The 22,790-nt window shown below is 43.2% G+C and overlaps 1 protein-coding gene and 1 pseudogene across 2 annotated transcripts; one reads left to right on the forward strand and one right to left on the reverse strand.

The window, feature by feature from the left end:
- The first annotated feature begins 331 nt into the window (after positions 1–331).
- On the forward strand, positions 332–13,538 carry LOC110511568 (E3 ubiquitin-protein ligase rnf146). Of its 2 annotated transcripts, none has more exons than XM_021592445.2 (3): positions 332–426; positions 11,145–11,207; positions 11,358–13,538. In XM_021592445.2, the coding sequence occupies exon 3, from the start codon at positions 11,370–11,372 to the stop codon at positions 12,426–12,428; it is 1,059 nt and encodes a 352-aa protein (XP_021448120.2). In that variant the 5' UTR covers positions 332–426; positions 11,145–11,207; positions 11,358–11,369; the 3' UTR covers positions 12,429–13,538. The 2 variants fall into 2 exon arrangements, with proteins under 2 accessions (XP_021448120.2, XP_021448119.2); XM_021592444.2 differs by lacking the exon at positions 332–426 and adding an exon at positions 7,892–7,993.
- Positions 13,539–16,391: 2,853 nt separating this feature from the next.
- Positions 16,392–22,509, reverse strand: LOC110503735 (annotated as a pseudogene).
- Positions 22,510–22,790: the final 281 nt, after the last annotated feature.

Genomic DNA, 22,790 nt, shown 5'->3' on the forward strand with positions numbered 1-22,790 from the left:
AGTCAAAGAACTGTCAGTGACATGCTGAATCAAACCCACCACAACCTTACTTGCCCTTATTCATGACTCCAATTCCATTACATAACATTGAGCCATTAGTATGTCCCGTTTAGCCTTGTGAGGGGAATGGCCCAACGCTGGCCAAATGCTGTCTAAATGCAAATACACTTTCGGTAACATTTGGAATTTAACTTTCATATAATCGAGAAATATTCTATTACATCCAAAAGGTACACTTACTGTACGCAGTTTAGGACAGTTGCACCCAGTTGTATTTTGAGAAATACATGCGATCCAGTCGGAAATGTGGAATGAAATAGACCAATAGAATGGACCAATAGAAATGAGAGCGCAAGATGAGAGGAAGTGTGCTATCCGAGGTGGTGTGTGAAAACATCCAGGTGCAACTTTGCAAAACTGCTCACTGTAAGTGTATCTTTTTTTATTTAATAATAATACCATTGAAATAATCTTTCTCGCTTACATGAAAGTTAAGTTCCAAAGGTTTATAAAACCGTATTGCTAGAAGGATTAATAACGTTTCTTAACATTAAAACCGAGTGTTGGGATTGTAGTCGTTGATCCAGCTGTTGTCCATACATTCAATTGAGAACTCAAGGGCTGGGTACACTGTAACTAAATATGAATAATTAAGTAACTGGTTCCACAGACTTTTTTTTGGTTTACTCAACTTTTCATTTTTAGTTTTTCAACATGAGGAAAGGTAGGCAAAAATTCAGTGGGTCTTAAAATGTGTTTTCTCAATTTTGTCTCATATGTTAATTAAACTAGAAAAGTATTATTTTACCAACAGAAAAAGGCTGTAGAAACAGTTACACACACAGTGCTTTTAACATCCAATGTTTTCAACTTACATATTTGACACCTGATTACATTGTGCAAAATCACAACCTCTTGGTTCACAGCATACCAATCTTCCTGCTCTGCCACCACGTCTGTGTCAATAACATATTGGACACATGTTGACATACATGATTGCATTGTGCATGTTAATGTCTAATGTAGGGGAGAGTGAGGTATGTTGTCACACTTGTCACGCTGTCTAACATTTACTGGGAACAATACATCACAATGGTATAAATGTCATACCAAATGAAAGAAGTAAGTCTTGGGCACTTATGTTGTATTCATTACATCTTCTTATCTTATTTCAGTATGGAGTTGTAGACCGTTAAATAGAGAGTGTGCACTTGTGACAATTTACCCCATAAGCAGGTAAATTGTCACATTACGTCGGGTAAGTTGTCACATTGGATTATCAACAAATAAGAACACAAATAATTAATTGTTTGACAAATTGGGACTGATTGCTCACCTGCTGTGCAAGTCCCATAAAGCTGCCAGATGGGCAGCACACAGGGAGAGAGTGGGGGAAGAAATGACTCTCGTATAGTTGGGGACGGTTGCGGAGGTAACAGGAGTGAGTTCAGTTTTTGATCCCCAAAGGATACAGCAAGACCAGGAGCCAAGAAGACGGTATCCCCGAGAGGGTCTCTTGGGGGAGACCTATTCTTTTCTTTTGAACTATTATTAGAATAAACACCTTTGAAACTGAGCTAATCCTACTCTGTCCGTGTCTGATCTGTGTAAAGGTCTGCCACAAGTCTTAACAAATCAGACGAGGTGTTTGAACACACTAATGCACAGTTTTGTGACAGTCTATACGAGTACATCCGTATCTGACTAATCAGACTCATCTTCAGAGTCACAGTTCTGGCAAAACATAAATTGCCTGGCCTGAGGTGCAAACATCATGGGCCCATTTGTTGCATCTCACACACTTCACCCAAGTCTCCTTTGGAAGGCTGTTTGGAAATGGCTCCACACAAACGAGGCAGAATCTTCATCTGATGATGACTCTTCTACCATTTTTCTTTTTTTAGCTGCCTTGTTCAGGTCCTGCTTCCCTTTCTTCAGAAACAGCCTTTTTCTAGATTGTGCCTATTCTTTTGCATTTCTAGTACCTGCTTCCTTTGCAAGCTGGTTTTCAGGGGCCAGCTTTTTGATATAGCTGGATCTGCTCAGGAGTTGTTAGTCCGCTATCAGCAATAGTGGAATGGTGTGGCATAAGAACTGGGCTCTGAGCTCGCAATAGGCAGGGTGCTGGGGCCTGGCAGGGCTGGAATGGTGCTGGGGCCTGGCTGGAATGTTGGGTTGTGAATGGGGCGATCTGAAAGGTTGTACCCCGGCCAGCCTGAATGTTCAAGGGGCTTGCAGCCAGAGAGTAGGCAATTACAACAATTGTTAGTAGCTACTATCTTGTCTCATCGCTACAACTCTCCGATACACAACCCAACCAAGCCGCACACAGCGCGCATCCAACCCGGAAGCCAGCCGCACCAATGTGTCGGAGGAAACACCGTGCACCTGGTAATCTTGGTTAGCGAGCACTGTGCCCGGCCCGCCACAGGAGTCACTGGTGTGCGATGAGACAATATCCCTACTGGCCAAACCCTCCCTAACGACGCTATGCCAATTGTGCGTCGCGATGGTTACGACAGAGCCTGGGCGCGAACCCAGAGTCTCTGGTGGCACAGCTGGCGCAGCGCCCTTAACCACTGCACCACCCGGGAGGCCTGGAATGTCATAAATTGACATTGTCTTCCCAGGATTGTTCCTCATCCAGGCATCACACGCGGTGTTGATGTGCATCTTTAGTGGCCCGTAGACAGACCATTGTTTTCACTGGAAATACAGATCTGATCACATAACTTTAACAAAAAATGTAAAATTGGGGTGTGGATCAGAAAAACAGCCCGTATTTATTTATTTTTATTTTATTTCACCTTTATTTAACCAGGTAGGCAAGTTGAGAACAAGTTCTCATTTACAATTGCGACCTGGCCAAGATAAAGCAAAGCAGTTCGACACATACAACGACACAGAGTTACACATGGAGTAAAACAAACATACAGTCAATAATACAGTATAAACAAGTCTATATACGATGTGAGCAAATGAGGTGAGATAAGGGAGGTAAAGGCAAAAAGGCCATGGTGGCAAAGTAGATATAATATAGCAAGTAAAACACTGGAATGGTAGATTTGCAATGGGAGAATGTGCAAAGTAGAAATAAAAATAATGGGGGTGCAAAAGAGCAAAATAAATAAATAAATAAAATACAGTAGGGAAAGAGGTAGTTGTTTGGGCTAAATTAGAGGTGGGCTATGTACAGGTGCAGTAATCTGTGAGCTGCTCTGACAGTTGGTGCTTAAAGCTAGTGAGGGAGATAAGTGTTTCCAGTTTCAGAGATTTTTGTAGTTCGTTCCAGTCATTGGCAGCAGAGAACTGGAAGGAGAGGCGGCCAAAGAAATAATTGGTTTTGGGGGTGACTAGAGAGATATACCTGCTGGAGCGTGTGCTACAGGTGGGAGATGCAATGGTGACCAGCGAGCTGAGATAAGGGGGGACTTTACCTAGCAGGGTCTTGTAGATGACATGGAGCCAGTGGGTTTGGCGACGAGTATGAAGCGAGGGCCAGCCAACGAGAGCGTACAGGTCGCAATGGTGGGTAGTATATGGGGCTTTGGTGACAAAACGTATTGCACTGTGATAGACTGCATCCAATTTGTTGAGTAGGGTATTGGAGGCTATTTTGTAAATGACATCGCCAAAGTCGAGGATTGGTAGGATGGTCAGTTTTACAAAGGTATGTTTGGCAGCATGAGTGAAGGATGCTTTGTTGCGAAATAGGAAGCCAATTCTAGATTTAACTTTGGATTGGAGATGTTTGATATGGGTCTGGAAGGAGAGTTTACAGTCTAACCAGACACCTAAGTATTTGTAGTTGTCCACGTATTCTAAGTCGGAGCCGTCCAGAGTAGTAATGTTGGACAGGCGGGTAGGTACAGGTAGCGATCGGTTGAAGAGCATGAATTTAGTTTTACTTGTATTTAAGATCAATTGGAGGCCACGGAAGGAGAGTTGTATGGCATTGAAGCTTGCCTGGAGGGTTGTTAACACAGTATCCAAAGAAGGGCCAGAAGTATACAGAATGGTGTCGTCTGCATAGAGGTGGATCAGAGACTCACCAGCAGCAAGAGCGACCTCATTGATGTATACAGAGAAGAGAGTCGGTCCAAGAATTGAACCCTGTGGCACCCCCATAGAGACTGCCAGAGGTCCTGACAGCAGACCCTCCGATTTGACACACTGAACTCTATCAGAGAAGTAGTTGGTGAACCAGGCGAGGCAATCATTTGAGAAACCAAGGCTGTTGAGTCTGCCAATGAGGATGTGGTGATTGACAGAGTCGAAAGCCTTGGCCAGATCAATGAATACGGCTGCACAGTAATGTTTCTTATCGATGGCGGTTAAGATATCATTTAGGACCTTGAGCGTGGCTGAGGTGCACCCATGACCAGCTCTGAAACCAGATTGCATAGCAGAGAAGGTATGGTGAGATTCGAAATGGTCGGTAATCTGTTTGTTGACTTGGCTTTCGAAGACCTTAGAAAGGCATGGTAGGATAGATATAGGTCTGTAGCAGTTTGGGTCAAGAGTGTCACCCTCTTTGAAGAGGGGGATGACCGCAGCTGCTTTCCAATCTTTGGGAATCTCAGACGACACGAAAGAGAGGTTGAACAGGCTAGTAATAGGGGTGGCAACAATTTTGGCAGATAATTTTAGAAAGAAAGGGTCCAGATTGTCTAGCCCGGCTGATTTGTAGGGGTCCAGATTTTGCAGCTCATTCACAACATCAGCTGAATGGATTTGGGAGAAGGAGAAATGGGGAAGGCTTGGGCGAGTTGTTGTGGGGGGTGCAGTGCTGTTGACCGGGGTAGGAGTAGCCAGGTGGAAAGCATGGCCAGCCGTAGAAAAATGCTTATTGAAATTCTCAATTATGGTGGATTTATCAGTGGTGACAGTGTTTCCTATCTTCAGTGCAGTGGGCAGCTGGGAGGAGGGGTTCTTATTCTCCATGGACTTTACAGTGTCCCAGAACTTTTTTGAGTTAGTGTTGCAGGAAGCAAATTTCTGCTTGAAAAAGCTAGCCTTGGCTTTTCTAACTGCCTGTGTATAATGGTTTCTAGCTTCCCTGAACAGCTGCATATCACGGGGGCTGTTCGATGCTAATGCAGAACGCCATAGGATGTTTTTTTGTTGGTTAAGGGCAGTCAGGTCTGGGGAGAACCAACCGGCTATATCTATTCCTGGTTCTAAATTTCTTGAATGGGGCATGTTTATTTAAGATGGTTAGGAAGGCATTTAAAAAAAATATCCAGGCATCCTCTACTGACGGGATGAGATCAATATCCTTCCAGGATACCCCGGCCAGGTCGATTAGAAAGGCCTGCTCGCTGAAGTGTTTCAGGGAGCGTTTTACAGTGATGAGTGGAGGTCGTTTGACCGCTGACCCATTACGGATGCAGGCAATGAGGCAGTGATCGCTGAGATCTTGGTTGAAAACAGCAGAGGTGTATTTAGAGGGCAAGTTGGTTAGGATGATATCTATGAGGGTGCCCGTGTTTAAGGCTTTGGGGAGGTACCTGGTAGGTTCATTGATAATTTGTGTGAGGTTGAGGGCATCAAGTTTAGATTGTAGGATGGCTGGGGTGTTAAGCATGTTCCAATTTAGGTCGCCTAGCAGCACAAGCTCTGAAGATAGATGGGGGGCAATCAGTTCACATATGGTGTCCAGAGCACAGCTGGGGGCAGAGGGTGGTCTATAGCAGGCGGCAACGGTGAGAGACTTGTTTTTAGAGAGGTGGATTTTTAAAAGTAGAAGTTCAAATTGTTTGGGTACAGACCTGGATAGTAGGACAGAACTCTGCAGGCTATCTTTGCAGTAGATTGCAACACCGCCCCCTTTGGCAGTTCTATCTTGTCTGAAAATGTTGTAGTTTGGAATTAAAATGTCTGAATTTTTGGTGGTCTTCCTAAGCCAGGATTCAGACACAGCTAGAACATCCGGGTTGGCAGAGTGTGCTAAAGCAGTGAATAGAACAAACTTAGGGAGGAGGCTTCTAATGTTAACATGCATGAAACCAAGGCTATTACGGTTACAGAAGTCGTCAAAAGAGAGCGCCTGGGGAATAGGAGTGGAGCTAGGCACTGCAGGGCCTGGATTCACCTCTACATCGCCAGATGAACAGAGTAGTAGTAGAATAAGGGTGCGGCTAAAAGCAATAAGAATTGGTCGTTTAGAACGTCTGGAACAGAGAGTAAAAGGAGGTTTCTGGGGGCAATACAATAGCATCAAGGTATAATGTACAGACAAAGGTAAGGTAGGATGTGAATACAGTGGAGGTAAACCTAGCTATTGAGTGATGAAGAGAGAGATATTGTCTCTAGAAACATCATTGAAACCAGGAGATGTCATTGCATGTGTGGGTGGTGGAACTAATAGGTTGGATAAGGTATAATGAGCAGGACTAGAGGCTCTACAGTGAAATAAGCCAATAAACACTAACCAGAACAGCAATGGACAAGGCATATTGACATGAAGGAGAGGCATGCTCAGTCAAGTGATCAAAAGGGTCCAGTGAGTGGAAAGGTTGGTTGGGGGTCACGGCGATTTAGACAGCTAAATCGGTAGCAAGCTAGCATAGGAGCAAGCTAGCATAAGATGGAGGTCTGTTATTAGCCAACTCTTGCGTTCCGTCAGTAGATTAGTGGGTTTCCGTGTGGTAGAGGGGATGAATCCAAATCACACAACAACAACAAAAATAAAAACAATAGATATAGTTATAGAGGCCCAAGAAGAAAAATAAATCAATAAATAAAAAAAATAAAAATTGTCCGATTGTCTATTCAGATAGCAGCCGATAAGATAGCCAACGGCTAGCAGGCCGCAGATGAGCGCCCAGGCAACGTTGCGCCGGAGGAGCCAGCCGGACAGTTCCCTCGGGTAGACAACGTCGGCAGTCTAGCCGTGAAGGCCCGGTGGGGCTCCGCGTAGGCAGCAAAACGGGTCCGGATAGGTGACTGCAGCCCAGGAGTGATTGATGGAACTCTTCAGCTGGCTAGCTCCGGAACAATTGATGTTAGCTCCGGAATCGACGAAAGCCGATAGTCACACGGATAGCAGCTAGCTAGCTGCGAGATCCAGGCATGGACGTCCAGAGCCAGCGGCCGAAATCCAGGGACATGGAGAGAAAAATTGGTCCAATATGTTCCGCTCCGAGCCGCGCTGCGCTGCACCGCGCCGTACAAAACTGGCGATAGATTCTCGAGCCAAAGGACAGCCGATGACCACAAACCGTGGTCAGCTGAGTACCAACGATTAGCCAGTAAATAAGCTAACTAGCTTCTGAACTAGCCCCTGAAGCAGCTTCAGAGTAGCTTCTGGACCAGCTTCTGGCTAGCTTCCGGCTAGCTTCTGGCTAATTTCTGGCTAGCCTCTCGGAGGATCACAGATCTGAGGTAAATAATACTTTTTTATATAAATATAAATTGGTGAAACGGATTGCAGGAGAGTGTTCTGAAGATGAGTTTTTGGAAAATTAAAAATGTATGTGAAAAAAAAGTTGTAAATATATATATATATATATATATATATATATATATATATATATATATATATATATATATATATATATATATATATATATATATATACACGGGACACGACAGGACGAGGACAAAAATACGTCTGAACTGCTATGCCATCTTGGGAGAGAAAGTATCTGGTGTGACCACCATTTTGGCTGGTGTAGGGTGTCATTGTAAATAAGAATGTGTTCTTAACTGGCTTGCCTAGTTAAATAAAGGTTAAAAAAAACTAAACATCTATGGACTGACCAATGGTATACACAAATGGGCGTTTTCTAATATCAAGGAATGCCCACCCTAAGAAACGCCCCGAATTGCGGTCTGCAATTACTTCATATTGCACTTCTCCGCTGATTCGAGAAAATTGTAATGTGCGTGTGCTGTGCGTGATTACGTACAATTAAGGTAGTCATCACGTTAACAGGCTAAATGCGCTAGACTTACTACGCTGCTTTTTGTGAAGGAGGAAAACAGACGGGTGAGTTTAACTTAACATTTCTCGCTATGCAGCTAATTTAGATAAATGTGTATGATTTAAGGTCAATGTAATATTTAACAATACAAGAGGCGCACAATGACCGATAAATCTAACATGCGAATTTACAGTCTCGGCTAAGAGACGTGACGAGCTCTGGCTTTCTTTGTCGACCGAGACGGCAAGCTAACGTCAGCTAGCTACGTTGTCAGTCCTAGATACTTGGATACATGTCTCGTTGTTTTTATCCTCCTGGGGGTGGGTAACGTTAGTTCAAATCAAAGTTAGCAGACTAACTAACGTCAGTTTGTCGCCTTTTCAATGCGAATAACACCGTCACCGAAAATATCAAAATATTGTGGCCGTAGTTCGCTACGATAATGTTATGTAAAATGAGAATGCTGTCGAGTTTGCTAGCTCGGAGATTAGCCAACGTTAGTTAGATAACGTTAAATGGCTAAATGTGGTTTATCCTCGAAGGAAGAAGGGGAAAAAAACTGCTGTTCTCGCTTACGTTTGCTGTCTTCCGTTTTTGGTAGGACTGTATCACGATATTTTTTTCCATGACGCAAATTTTAACGAAGCAGACTCGACTCTTTGGTCCTTTTAATGACCTGCTGTATGTAAAATAGTTAGCTATAACTTGGGAAAAAAAATATGACAATGGGTAATAAGTGACACTGGATGACATGTTTTGTTTGTAACATTAGGGCTGTTTTCCAAAATAAGTTAAATCTGCTTAATGTTTTGTTTCCTTGCCACGATACTTACGAGTATCGCGATACAGGTCCTGTCAGTTAGCTAGCTCACATACTGACCATACTGCTCACATCGCTTGCGTGCAAAATAAATTCAGACATGCATGTTAAGGGCCTCTTGAGTGGTGCAGTGGTCTAAAGCAGTGTTAGCTGTGCCACTAGAGATTCTGGGTTTAAGTCCAGGCTCTGTCGCAGCAGGCTGCGACCGGAGACCCATGGGGCGGTGAACAATGTGCCCAGCGTCGTTAGAGGCAGCGATGTACTTGTCCCATTGCACACTAGTGACTCTTGTGGTGAGCTGGGAGCAGTGCACGGTGACATGGTCGCCAGGTGTACAGTTTCAAGGAATCAGTGTGGCTTGGTTGGGTTGTGTTTCGGAGGATGCACGGCTCTCGACTTTCACAAGTTCGTACGGGAGTTTCAGCGACGAGAAGAGATTATAACTACCAATTGCTTACCACGAAATTGGGGAGGAAAAATGGTAACAAAAGCATCTGTTAATAAATCATTGCATCCACACTGCTTGCACAGGTCAATGAGTTTCTGCGTAGCCAGGCGATAAAATAGAACTTACATGCTGATCAAACCAGTTGTGTACGCGAGCTTTGCAAAATACATGTACACGTTATTCAATCATTGCACCCACACTGCTTGGGTGCACCTGCGTGACCAGACGCTAAAATAGTATAATTGGTCCTATTTGGGTGAATTGAAGATGAACTTAAGTCCAAACTTCAGTCGGTTGCAGTAATGCACCTCAAGTTGGTTGCCAACTGCCATATAAGGGCCAAAATGTAATTGTTAACCTGTCTAGGAACAGGGTTCCGCTAGCTCGCCAACAGCCAATGAAATTGCAGGGCGCAAATTCAATCAACAGAAATGTCATAATTAAAATTTCTCAAACATACAAATATTAGACACCATTTTAAAGATAAAATTCTCGGTAGTCCGATTTCAAAAAGGCTTTTCGGCGAAAGCAGAACATATCATTGTTAGGTCGGCAACTAGTCACAGAAACAGCTATTACCCAACCAAAGAGAGGAGTCACAAAAAGCAGAAATAGAGAGAAAATTAATCACTAACCTTTGATATTCTTTATCAGATGACACTCCTGGGACAACATGTTACACAATACATGTATGTTTTGTTCAATCAAGTTCATATTTATATCCGAAAACCTCAGTTTACATTTGGCTTTGCCTCCAAAACATCCCGTGAATTTGCACAGAGCCACATCAATTTACAGAAATACTCATAATAAACATTGATAAAAGATACAAGTTATTCACAGAAGTAAAGATATACTTCTACTTAATGCAACCGCTGTGTCAGATTAAAAAAAAACTTTATGGAAAAAGCAAACCATGCAATAATCTGAGTACGGCGCTCAGAGACCAACACAACCCAAAAAGACATCCGCCGTGTTGAAGTCAACAAGAACAACAAGAAGTCAGAAATAGCATTATAAATATTCACTTACCTTTGATCTTCATCAGAATGCACTCCCAGGAATCCCAGTTCCACAAATGTTTGATTTGTTCGATAGTTAATATATGTCCAAATATCTCCTTTTTGTTAGCACGTTTAGCCCGGTATTCCAAATGCATGACACGCGATTACTAGGAGCAGACAAAGTCAAAAAGTTCCGTTACAGTCCGTAGAAACATGTAAAACGAAGTATAGAATCCATCTTTAGGATGTTTTTAACAAATCTTCAATAGTGTTCCAACCGGAGAATTCCTTTGTCTTCAGAAATGCAATGGAACGCAAGCTACCTTTCACATGAACACGTGTCACCAGCTCGTCTCTGGCAGACCTCTGACTCAATCCCCTCTCATTCACCCCCACTTCACAGTAGAAGCATCAAACAAAGTTCTAAAGACTAATGACATCTAGTGGAAGCCTTAGGAAGTGCAATATGACCCATAGACACTGTGTATTCAATAGGCCAAGAGTTGAAAAACTACAAACCTTAGATTTCCCACTTCCTGGTTGGATTTTCCTCAGGTTTTTTCCTACCATGTCTGAGTATAACAGCACTCACATCATTCAAACAGTTTTAGAAACTTCTGAGTTTTTTTTATCCAAATCTACTAATAATATGCATATATTAGCAACTGGGACTGGGTAGCAGGCAGTTTACTCTGGACACACTTTTCATCCAAACTTGAAAATGCTGCCTCCTAGCCCAAACAGGTTAACTAGCTAGTGTATCGGTCATTTCATGGTGACCGATTTTTCATTTAGTTTAAAATAATCAAATATAAATAGTTTTTCAATTATCTGAAAACAATTGACTTATTGTCATTCCCATATATTGTTTATTTTCCCAGAATCGTAACTTCATCTATTGATTAAAAAAAGTCTGTGCTATAACCTTGGTTTCCTTTTGGCAGTGAGACATTTGAACAACCACCAATAAGCCTAATGCTACAGCGGCAACATTAGCAGATATTACAGTAAGTAGCTACTACAGAATCTCTGCCTGTCCTGTGTGTAGCTAAATAAACTGCTTTAACTTGTTCAGTGTATTGGTTGATTTAATTTGACAACTATGATGCTCGTAGTTCACATTAACATCATTTTCTGTCTCTTTGCCCCCCCCAAAGTACTTCCTAAGGATGGCTAGCTGTGGTGAGGTTGACCACACTTTGAGCTCGCTCCCATCCAGTAAGAAGGGGAGTGGTGACTCTGCCTGCTCTGTTTCCAGTGGCTCATCACCTGCCCTGCCTGTCCCAGAATGTGCCATTTGCCTGCAGAGCTGTGTTCACCCTGTCCAGCTACCCTGCCGCCATGTCTTCTGCTTCCTGTGTGTGAAAGGGGCGTCCTGGCAGAGCAAGCGCTGTGCTCTCTGTAGACAGGAGGTTCCCGAGGACTTCCTAGAGCACCCCACTCTGCTGTCCCCCGAAGAGCTTAAGACCGGAGGGTGGGGTGCCACAGGGGACAATGCCTGGTACTATGAGGGGAGGAATGGCTGGTGGCAGTATGACGAAAGGACCAGTCGTGAGCTGGAGGACGCTTTCTCCAAGGGCAAGAAGACGGCTGAGATGCTGATAGCCGGGTTCCTGTACGTGGCCGACCTGGAGAACATGGTGCAGTACCGGCGCAATGAGCACGGCCGCCGCCGCAAGATAAAACGGGACGTTGTGGACATCCCCAAGAAAGGGGTGGCGGGCCTCCGTCTGGACACCGAGGTTGGTGCGCAGGGTTCCGCTGCGCCAGGGAGAGGGAACTCTGCAGACGGGGCTGATACTTCAGCAGCCGCAGTGCAGCAGGCTGCAGCATCTCCAGCTACCTCCACAGTCCTGTCTGCTCCTGCCAGGCCTCCCACCTCTCTGGGGGGCCAGCCTGGCAGCCCGACCAGCCCCTCCCTGGAGGACACCCTGGCCCTGCTCCACATCAGTCCCACAGATGCGCCGGAGAGGGCTGAGGTTGGGGAGGGAGAGGAGGGGGAAGAAGAGGCCACTGCTACACCCTCCATGTCATCTGGTCCTAACACCTCTGTGGATGGTTCTGGGGACTGGAGCGACGACGAGGGGGATGGGGAGGCAGTGGATCCCCGGGAGCAGAGACTGCGTTTGGGGGAGAGCCCAGAGGACAGGTCCCCCCCTGGGGCTGAGGCCTCCAGCAGCAGTAGTGTGAGGTCGCGAAGGCCTGACGGCCAGTGTACTGAAGTGTGAGCTCAACTCATCTTGAACCTCTGCACTGTAGCTAACATTCTCAGTTAATATAGGACTCTGAAACCGACTCAAACCAACCCTGCATATAACTGTCTCAAGGCAAGGAGATGCTCATTATATTAGACTTTAAAGATGAAAATTACCCCCCTGAAAATTAGTGATAATCTACATTTACTGGTGGGCCTTGGGAGCAAAGTCTTTCCCCATACAACTTGTTAATTGAGCGTTGAGTTGTTTCATGTAAGTTGTTTGAACGGTCCCTTGTCTCCAGACAGTATGTTTGTGATGCAGCCGTGTTGAAAGTAGGAGACTTCTTATTTTAAGAGACATGGGGTGGCAGGTAGCCTAGTGGTTAGAGCATTGGAACAGTAACCGGAAGGTTGCAAGATCGAATCCCAGAGCTGCCAAGGTACAAATCTGTCGTTCTGCCCCTGAACAAGGCAGGTTCACTGCCCACTGTTCCTGGGCAGTCATTGACAATAAGAACAAATTCTTAACTGACTTGCCTAGTTAAATAAAGGTTAAATTAAAAATGCATTTAGCTGAATTTACCAGCTAGTCAACAGTTGTTTTGATCGGATCAGTGGTTGTTTTTCTCTCTGCGGCAGCTTGGTGTGTTGCGCTCTAGGCTGCTCCAAAATGATTAACACCATGCTCCATGACCTCTCTGATCAAAGTCAGACAACATTTTAATTTAAGTTGCTGATTATTCATCTGAAATGCTAGTCTGTTTCATAATGTGTGCATGTGTTTTAAGAGAGGGGTTGGTTTCTTAAACACTACTGGTGAGGAGGAGGACTGGTGTTTTAGATTTTAGTTTGATTAACTGTTTTTCCCTCTGGTTGTAAATTCTATTGTGTGATTACTATGATGGTAAGAAAAGAGCAACGGTTGCTAAGTGGTTTGCTGGCTGTCTCCAGCAAAACCATTTGAAGTTTTAAATGTGTTTATTTCTTACCAGCTTACTGTCAATTGTCATCTGGTCAGCTCAATTTTACTGTCATTAAGAACCTTTATGTAACTATTTTTGCTTTGTAATCTTTTGTTACATGGTTTGTAATTTTAAATAAAATGTGTGTATTCATCAACCCAAAAGGTTGATATGGGAAGTATTGTTTTTGTTGAATGGAAGCAAAAGACAAGCTGGTCACATACCAACACGACTAGCGACATGCAAGAAATAAGCTCTCTTGAATCAAATCTGGTCACAATGCATTTTTTCCTGATATTTCTCATGTGACAACTCTACACTATATATACAAGTATCTGGACACCTGCTGACAGGTGTCTAAAATCGAGCACACAGCCATGTGTTCTCCATAGACAAACATTGTCATTAGAATTGCCTTACTGAAGAGCTTAGTGACTTTCAATGTGGGACTGTCATAGGGTGCCAACTGTCCAACTGTCAGTTGGTCAAATGTCTACCCTGCTAGAGCTGCCTCGGTAAACAGTAAGTGCTGTTATTGTGAAGTGGAAACATATAGGAGCAACAACGGCTCAGCCACAAAGTGGTAGGCCACACAAGCTCACGAAACAGGACACCTGAAGTGTGTAAAAATTCTGTCCTAGGTTGCAGCACTCACTAACGAGTTCTAAACTACCGCTGGACGCAATGTCAGCACTAACTGTTGGGAGCTTCATTAAATGGGTTTCTATGGCTGAGCAGCGACACAAAGGCCTACTTCCTGTTTCAGTATGACAAACTAAAGTCCATACAGAAATGGTTTGTCGAGATCGGTGTGAAAGAACTTGACTGGCCTGCACAGAGCCCTGACCTCAACTCCATCAAACACCTGTGGGAGGAATTGGAATGCTGACTGTGAGCCAAGGCAATTCGCCCAACCTCACTAATGCTCTTGTGGCTGAACGGAAGTAAGTCCTGCAGCAATGTTCCAACATCTAGTGAAAGCCTTCCCAGAGGAGTGGAGGCTGTTACAGCAGCAAAGGGGGGACCAACACCATATTAATGCCCATGATTTTGGACGAGCAGGTGGAACATGTTGTGTACCTCACCACTTGCTAATATCATGCTCCTGCCCTGCACAGGTCCACTTGGTGCAGTGTAGCGTACCTACTTCAACAGGTTCCAACCCTCTGAATTCATCTCACACCCTGGTTTGATATTCTGATCACGTATCTGTAAGCAACACCAAAGCCTGGTGTTTGGCCAGGAAACACATGGCCTTTGTAAAGGGACGGAGAGGAAGACAAAAGGCCTGGCGGTGTGTATCCAAAATAGCACTCTATTCCCTATTTAGTGCACTACCCTTGACCAGGGCCCACTATCTAGGGAATATGGTGCCATTTGGGACATGCCCCTAGCGGTGTGTTATCCAGAGACCTGACAGCCGGGTTCACAACATAGTGAAGCTTGATCTATCAGGGAGGGAAAAGGAGCGGCTGACTCTAACCTAGATCTATGCAGCAAGGCAAACAATGTTTCATTGTTAGATTATTCAGGATTCACATGCATTGAAAATTGTAGCAGTAAGACCACTATGTGTGTTTCTGTTTTATACAAAAACCTTGTCAGGTTCAATCCAAATCTAACAGATGATCTGATCTTCCAATCTTTGAAAACATTGTGACATATTGTGGTGTTCCACAAAGTACAATACAAGCAAGATCAACAGGGATTTTATTCACATCAACAGCAATAGAAAGCATTTTGCTTGAAATACAAAGTTTACATTTTACTTTGATTTGTCATAAAATGTTGTACTGTATCTTATATGAGTTATATTTGGATCAGTTATCTGCCAAATAACATTTTACTTTTAAAAATAAGTACATTTTGATACCTGAATGTAGCAAAGATATACAGTATTTTTGGCTTCACTCCAGTCCACAGCCACATGCATAAATGCGTAGTTTTGTTCAGAATATAAATAGCAGTTACAGTAGAAAATATACCATATAATGTTTCAGTGTAGCATGTTGAAATAGCTTAAAGTTATCCCTTGAAGTTTAGTGAAGCCCTTGCACCGCAGGCCAGTTGAGAAGAATCCGTTGAGGACGAACAGATGAAAGCAATGTCTTTGTCCTTCCTTCATTTGTGTCCAAGCTGATTCTCAAGGGTCTCCATCCTTTTTGACACAACATCAAGTAAGACATTAAGGAAGTTATTGATTTTTAACTAAACACATTTTTAAACATAATGATTGCATCCTAAATGGCAGACTATTTCCTTTATAGTGCACTACTTTTGACCAGGGCTGATAGGACTCTGGTCAAAAGTAGCACACCATACAGTAAATAGGGTACCATTTGTAAAGCATTCAATGTCATGGCAATATTAAAGCTCTTATCTAAAGTATGCACACCACCACAGAGCTGTAAAGGATATTATTCTGGGTCAGTCTCCTAAACTGTTCGCTGACCTGCCTCTGGAAGAGCATCATGTTCTCACACTTACACATATCTTGAGGGGAGGGTTTCTCTGTTCACAGACAGACACCGTATGGATTGTATTTTAGGAACAGACTGACACAGATCAAGTGCAATACAATTATTAATTCCCAGAGCCGCACAATATACTGTACAATGATAGGCCTCCAATTGTATGGTTGCTGTTGTACTTCATAAAATCACCTGCAGGTGGCAGAGATGTACAGCATTTTTCCCCTGAACATAAAGTACTTACCGGCTCCTCAATAAATATTTACTGAAATGCAGTGCATGAGAGAAAATCGATCTAACACACATTTTAAACTGGGTGGTTCGAGCCCTGAATGCCGATTGGCTGACAGCCGTGGTATATCAGAGGTATACCACGGGTACAACAAAACATTTGTATGTAATCCTCTAATTACATTGGTAACCAGTTTATAATAGCAATAAGTCACCTCGGGGGTTTGTGGTATATGGTCGTTATATCACGGCTAAGGGCTGTTCTTATGCACGACGCAATGCGGAGTGCATAGGAACCGCCCTTAGCCGTGGTATATTGGCCATATACCACACCCCTTCAGGGATTATTGCTTAAGTATAAAAAATTATATGGAAGTCTATAAGCACCACCATAAACAATCGGATTAGTTTTAAGACTTTAGATGGGGTCAGGGGCATTTTTTGATTTAGTATTTGTATTTATAGATTTGATAATTTATTCAAGATGAGACGATTTGTGCACTGCAGGAAAAGTGTGAGAAATAATGAATAATGTGTAGCTGTGATGGATCTTTAATAAGAAAGTTATTTTAGAGTGTGTTTTATTCATTGGGTACCTTTACATATCCGTGACTTCAATTTGTCTGTAATTTCTCCCATGTTGCTAAAATCTTCAGCATAGTACAAATGCTTATCATCTGGCTCGGAAGCAATTTCCCTGAGCTCCTCTTCGATGGCTTTACCAACACCAAGTGCATATATCGTGATACCTGGGGGCGGGGAAGCAGTTCAGAAGGAAGTGGATGAATGACTCCTTTAAGAGAAGATGGTACTCTATTAAAGGCTCTTTAAATGGCTCTGCAATCAGAACAAGTTCAGCAAACACGATGTAAGAAACCGTACCGGCATCCTTTGCCTTAGTGGCCCATTTCGACACATCATCCTGGGATCGTCCGTCGGTGAACACGATGCTGATCCGTGGCATGTCGGGCCTGGCCCCCTCCTTGGCAGAGAAGCTGTACTCAAACATGTGACGCAGGGCAGCGCCCGTCATGGATCCTCTGCCCATGTACTGCATCCGCGACACAGGCCCTGTTGATGTCCCGGCCTGAGGTATACTGACCCAGGATGAACTCTGTGCGGACCTTACTGGAGTACTGCAGCAGCCCCACGTGGGTGCCCGTGCCGGACACGTCCAGAGAGTACACAATGCTGTTCACAAACTGCTTGCAAGGTCAAAGTTGGCCGGCCCCAGGCTCTTAGAACCATCAATTACAAATACCAGATCCATCACTCCATCTGAACACTGCCGTATTAGAGACAAATAGTGTTGAGTCGCCACGACACCCCAAATCAACTATACCATGGCAAGACAGCAGAAGAATGTACTAGCCTACATTACTTAAACAATGTCGCTGATAGGCTAATAACTGGCTCATTTTACAATAATGGCCCAACATTATGAAGACCTACCTGTGTGCAGGTCAGGGGCGCAACTTTGGTTTTAGAGTGGGGGGACATATTATTATTTTTATCCAGTCAGATAAACACTCCAAACAGCCTACTGACCGCTTAGAGGCGTCCACATGGTCCTAAAGCACACCGTTGCATCGTTTTGTATCACATTCCAATGATAAAACTGGGGGGGACAAAAATGCAATTTCAGAATGTGCGGGGGGACAAGTCCCCCGTCCCCAGTGAAAGTTGCACCCCTGGTGCAGGTCAAATTCAAATAGTAATAAGGATCATTCTCATTAATAATGTAAATGTGTGTTCTCTACTCTACTCCAGGCTTCATGGTACCAAATACATAGTCATTTTAATGCAACATTGGGTAATAATGTGCATGAATATCCATCTATCTACCTATCGAGGACTACTCTTACTTCCTTCATGACATGTGCCTGTCACTGTCAAACGGTATGGAATATTCCTCTTAATCCAGGAAAAGAACACCCTGGACTAGAGGGAGCATCAGGATTAACCATGACCTCATAATCACAACTCACAATTTATGTAACATATAACCAGGATGGAAAAACACTCAGTCACAGTCAGACCCATTACAAAAGAGGAAGTTAGGTGTATATTTGAAGGCAGTCCAACTTCACCTCAGTCACATAAGCATTAATACGTAACACATTCATTCTAACATTTCAATTCAAAGGGATGTGAATCCATTGGGCCAAAACAGCATGATGCATAGAGAAGATCCTCTTATTACTGTGCAATGTCCAAAAGATCTGTTACCACACAGCTGATAGTAAGACATGGAAGCATGTCTGAGTTTGTAGCCTTCTCGACATCTACACACAAATGAATCAATAAGCAAGACTTGCTAGTATGTTGAAATCTAAGTAAAATGTTGAATACAAATGATATTTCTGCGTATTAGGTGAGACTGAGATACAGAAAAACAGAAAAATGATTTTTCAGTGTTCACACACTCATGTTCACACCTGTGGTCGCCAAGAGCACAGTGGTCAATCTCTGAGAGGTGTTAGTCACATCGGGTACAGAGATAGAAACAAGGCAGGAGAGAGAAAGGGACAACGCATGCTAATATTCTTTCAGGGAAGTAACACTTCTACACTGTTATATAGAAATATAACAGTGACTCACATATTCACTACATTCAACAGATAAATACATTACAAATGTTTTCCTCAACACTGCCCACGCAGTGAGCACAGCACTCTGTTGCTGAGTCCTCCAGTGACTGATATTTTGAATTAACAGTTTCTGATTGCTTTATTTGTTAGATTAAATATATTTTAAACCATTTTCAGAGGTGTACTGGCACTTCCATCTCAGGAGGGGGGGGGAAGTTAAGTACAGTGTTGTTAATAGCACAGTAACACAGTTCATACAACCAGAGGAGTGATGAACTTACTGCTGCAGGTCTTGCCATCGCGGTTGAGAACATAGCCCCTCGTGCATCTACAGACGTAGGACTCAGGAGAGCTGACACAGTCATGCTGACAGCCATGGTTCCCCAGGTCACTGGGGGGGGGGGGAGGTAGAGACACACATAGATGGGCTTGAATTCATACATTATTCTCAGGATGTCAAAAAGAGAATAGGTGCCTTTAATTTGAAATGTTCTTTATTTCCTGTGATACCAGTTGTTTCTACCTATTTTTTTAAGCACTTACAGATTATGATTAACACATTGGGCTCTGAAATCAATATTCCAAATGTGTGAGGATTGTAATACACTCGAGAGGTGTGCTTTCTGAATTGAATTGAAATGTTTATTGTGCAATTTGCATCGGAACATACACTCTTAGAAAAAAGGTGCTATCTAGAGCCAAAAAGGTTTGTTCGGCTGTCCCCATAGGAGAACCCTTTTGGTTCCATGTAGAACCCTTTCTACAGATCAAACCAGATGGAACCCTGGCTGTCTGTTATGATTTCTTAGTATTCTGATACCATGGACACACTCCCCCATATTTCAGCAGCCAGTGAGATGATTCAAAAAGCACACTTCCTCTTGGAGATCTCCCCTATGCTACTCTGAAGTCTGAAGTTCCACTAGAGAACTAGGGGCACGTCCAAATGTGGGTGGACTTGGACTTCCACCTCCACCCTTCAACTGCTTAAAGAACTGATTGTGAACACTACAATAGTCAAGCATAGTTGCATCACTGAGCCAGTCCATGGATTGAAATGTAACCAAAAACGAAGTATTGTTTTCAGTATAATAGACCATCAGATTTGAGCAATGAAAGGACATATGAAAATCTGGAATTCAGGTTAACCTTCACAAGCAGATAAATTACTTGTTTTCAGGGTAAATTCATTATTTTTGTTCTATGTTAACTTTAGTCATAACCACAAAAAAGAAAGAAAGAAAGAACGAAAGAAGAAAAACTTAGAATCTCACTTCGGCACGTGCTCTCGTCCTCGTTGAGTTCATACCCAAGCCGGCAGCGACACTCGTAGCCGAGTACCCCTGGCATGTTGGCACAGATGTGGGCACAGCCATGGTCCACCACATCACATGGGTCTTCCACTACAGAACCAGGATGACCACAAAATAGGCAAAGACAGGATTGAATACTACTGCTGTAGCTGACCCTAACCCTAACCCTGACCCTAACCCTAACCAGAACCCTAACCAGAACCCTAACCCTAACCCTAACCAGAACCCTAACCCTAACTAGAACCCTAAACCTTCCCCTATGCTTCTGCTGCTGTTCACTCACTGCGGCAGGTCTTGCCATCAGAGTTAAGGGTGTAACCCCTTCTGCACCGGCACATGTAGGAGGCTGGGGTGCTCACACAGAGGTGATCACACTGATGGTCCATCACAGAGCATACATATACACACATACATACAAATAATACATCCTTAGAATCTCCATCAATATAATGATTAAAGCACATGAGAGTATTGAGAGATGAACAGAGAGAAAACACCTCCACACAGATTGGACTGGAAGACGGAGATGAGAGAGAGAGAGAGAGAGAGAGAGAGAGAGAGACACAGAGAGACACAGAGAGAGACAGAGAGAGAGAGAGAGAGACACAGAGAAAGAGAGACACCGAGAAAGAGAGACACAGAGAAAGAGAGAGACAGAGAGAGAGACAAAGAACTTGTTCCTCAGGCTACCTTGCTGGGATAGTTGTTATGGGTTAACTTGTTCCCTTGGGCCTAGACTACCTTGCTGCTGTAGGTGTTGAGGGAGAACTCGTTCTGCACCACGCTGCCGTACTGCAGCAGCCCGACGCGCGTCGCCTCCGGCCCCACGTCCAGGAAGGCCTCGATGTTGGTGATGAAGATCTTGACCTTTTCGTAGTCGCTGGGACGCACGCTGCGGGAGCTGTCGATGATGAACACAAAATCCAGGGGCTTGCCTTTACACAGGCTCTCTGGGGAAAGACACAGGCATTACTGGAGTACAGTAGGCCAGGCATACTATATGTGATAATTACACAGGCATTACTGGAGGTACAGTAGGCCAGGCATACTATATGTGATAATTACACAGGCATTACTGGAGGTACAGTAGGCCAGGCATACTATATGTGATAATTACACAGGCATTACTGGAGGTACAGTAGGCCAGGCATACTATATGTGATAATTACACAGGCTCTCAGGGGGAGAACACAAAGAAAGCCTTAATGGAAGTATTGTACTGCATATAGGCTTACTGTAACTCTAATATAGTATTTACAAGGGTAGAACACAAAGAAAGCCTTAATGGAAGTATTGTACTGTATATAGGCTTACTGTAACTCTAATATAGTATTTACAAGGGGAGAACCCAAAGAAAGCCTTAATGGAAGTATTGTACTGTATATAGGCTTACTGTAACTCTAATATAGTATTTACAAGGGGAGAACCCAAAGAAAGCCTTAATGGAAGTATTGTACTGTATATAGGCTTACTGTAACTCTAATATAGTATTTACAGGGGAAGAACCCAAAGAAAGCCTTAATGGAAGTATTGTACTGTATATAGGCTTACTGTAACTCTAATATAGTATTTACAAGGGGAGAACCCAAAGACAGCCTTAATGGAAGTATTGTACTGTATATAGGCTTACTGTAACTCTAGTATAGTATTTACAAGGGGAGAACACAAAGAAAGCCTTAATGGAAGTATTGTACTGTATATAGGCTTACTGTAACTCTAGTATAGTATTTACAGGGGGAGAACACAAAGAAAGCCTTAATGGAAGTATTGTACTGTATATAGGCTTACTGTATGTCAATCATCCTGGAAATAGACTACCTGTCTTACAATGTTACAACGTTATGGCCCTAACCGCTTTTAAAGTCGATGGCCAAATAGTTTCCACATTTCATAGAGAATTTCCATTATTCAGGTTTATGAGGTAAGGAAGACAGAATTAGTGCCAGTCGAAGAAAAAACGAGGCCTTTTAGTCCTTGACTTTTCATCTCATAGGCCTAACCAGCAGTGATGTAACGTAACACAATTATACTATAGTGGATTTGTCTCAAAGCCCTTTTGAAAAACAGAACCGTAGCCCCTGACCTAGAACTGATCAAGTGTATAACATTAAAATGAGATGCACAGTAAATACAACACACAGCATACTTATGGATCCAAAATAAAACAAGATCTGTCCATCAATTAAATGTGTTTTTAATAGACAAATAAATATAACTTATGTATTTTTATGCTGCAGCAGCAGACGGTTAAATGTGACGGATTCCTCAGAGGACATCTCCCGTCTGGGGAACAGCTTGCCAATAACTGCACCCAGTCTGCTTACATTGACTTAATTCAAAAAACAAGACCACCACTTTTTCCTTTATTCGAAACAACACAGATATAAGATCAAATGTACAAGTCATATAACTCAACCTTAAAAATAAAGAAATGTCAACTCAACACAGTCCTGTTGTAATAATTCAGGATAATGACAGTTTTCTATACACACTAAACTATAACGTACGAGTAACTTGGTGATATGACTTCTGCTCTTCGGTCATCTGTTAGATTACAGGCAAGTGCTTTAAATCTTTGGGATCCTTCCGCGCATAGCAACACTTCATACATCTCTCAGTGCACCCTAATCAGAAAGGATGTTGTTTGTAAAGGCAATCCAACAACGAACAGTGATCATGGGCAGAACAAATAAATATTTTGAGTCGAGGATACAATCCTCATTTGCCTGTTTTCAGATCTGTGTGTGCTTTAGCCAACTCCTCTGACTGTAATCGTCATGAAAACGCACATACAGCTCTGGGACCAGCCTAAATCATGGGCAATA

Source organism: Oncorhynchus mykiss, chromosome 3, assembly GCF_013265735.2.
Source record: "Oncorhynchus mykiss isolate Arlee chromosome 3, USDA_OmykA_1.1, whole genome shotgun sequence".
Classification (NCBI taxonomy): Eukaryota; Metazoa; Chordata; class Actinopteri; order Salmoniformes; family Salmonidae; genus Oncorhynchus; species Oncorhynchus mykiss.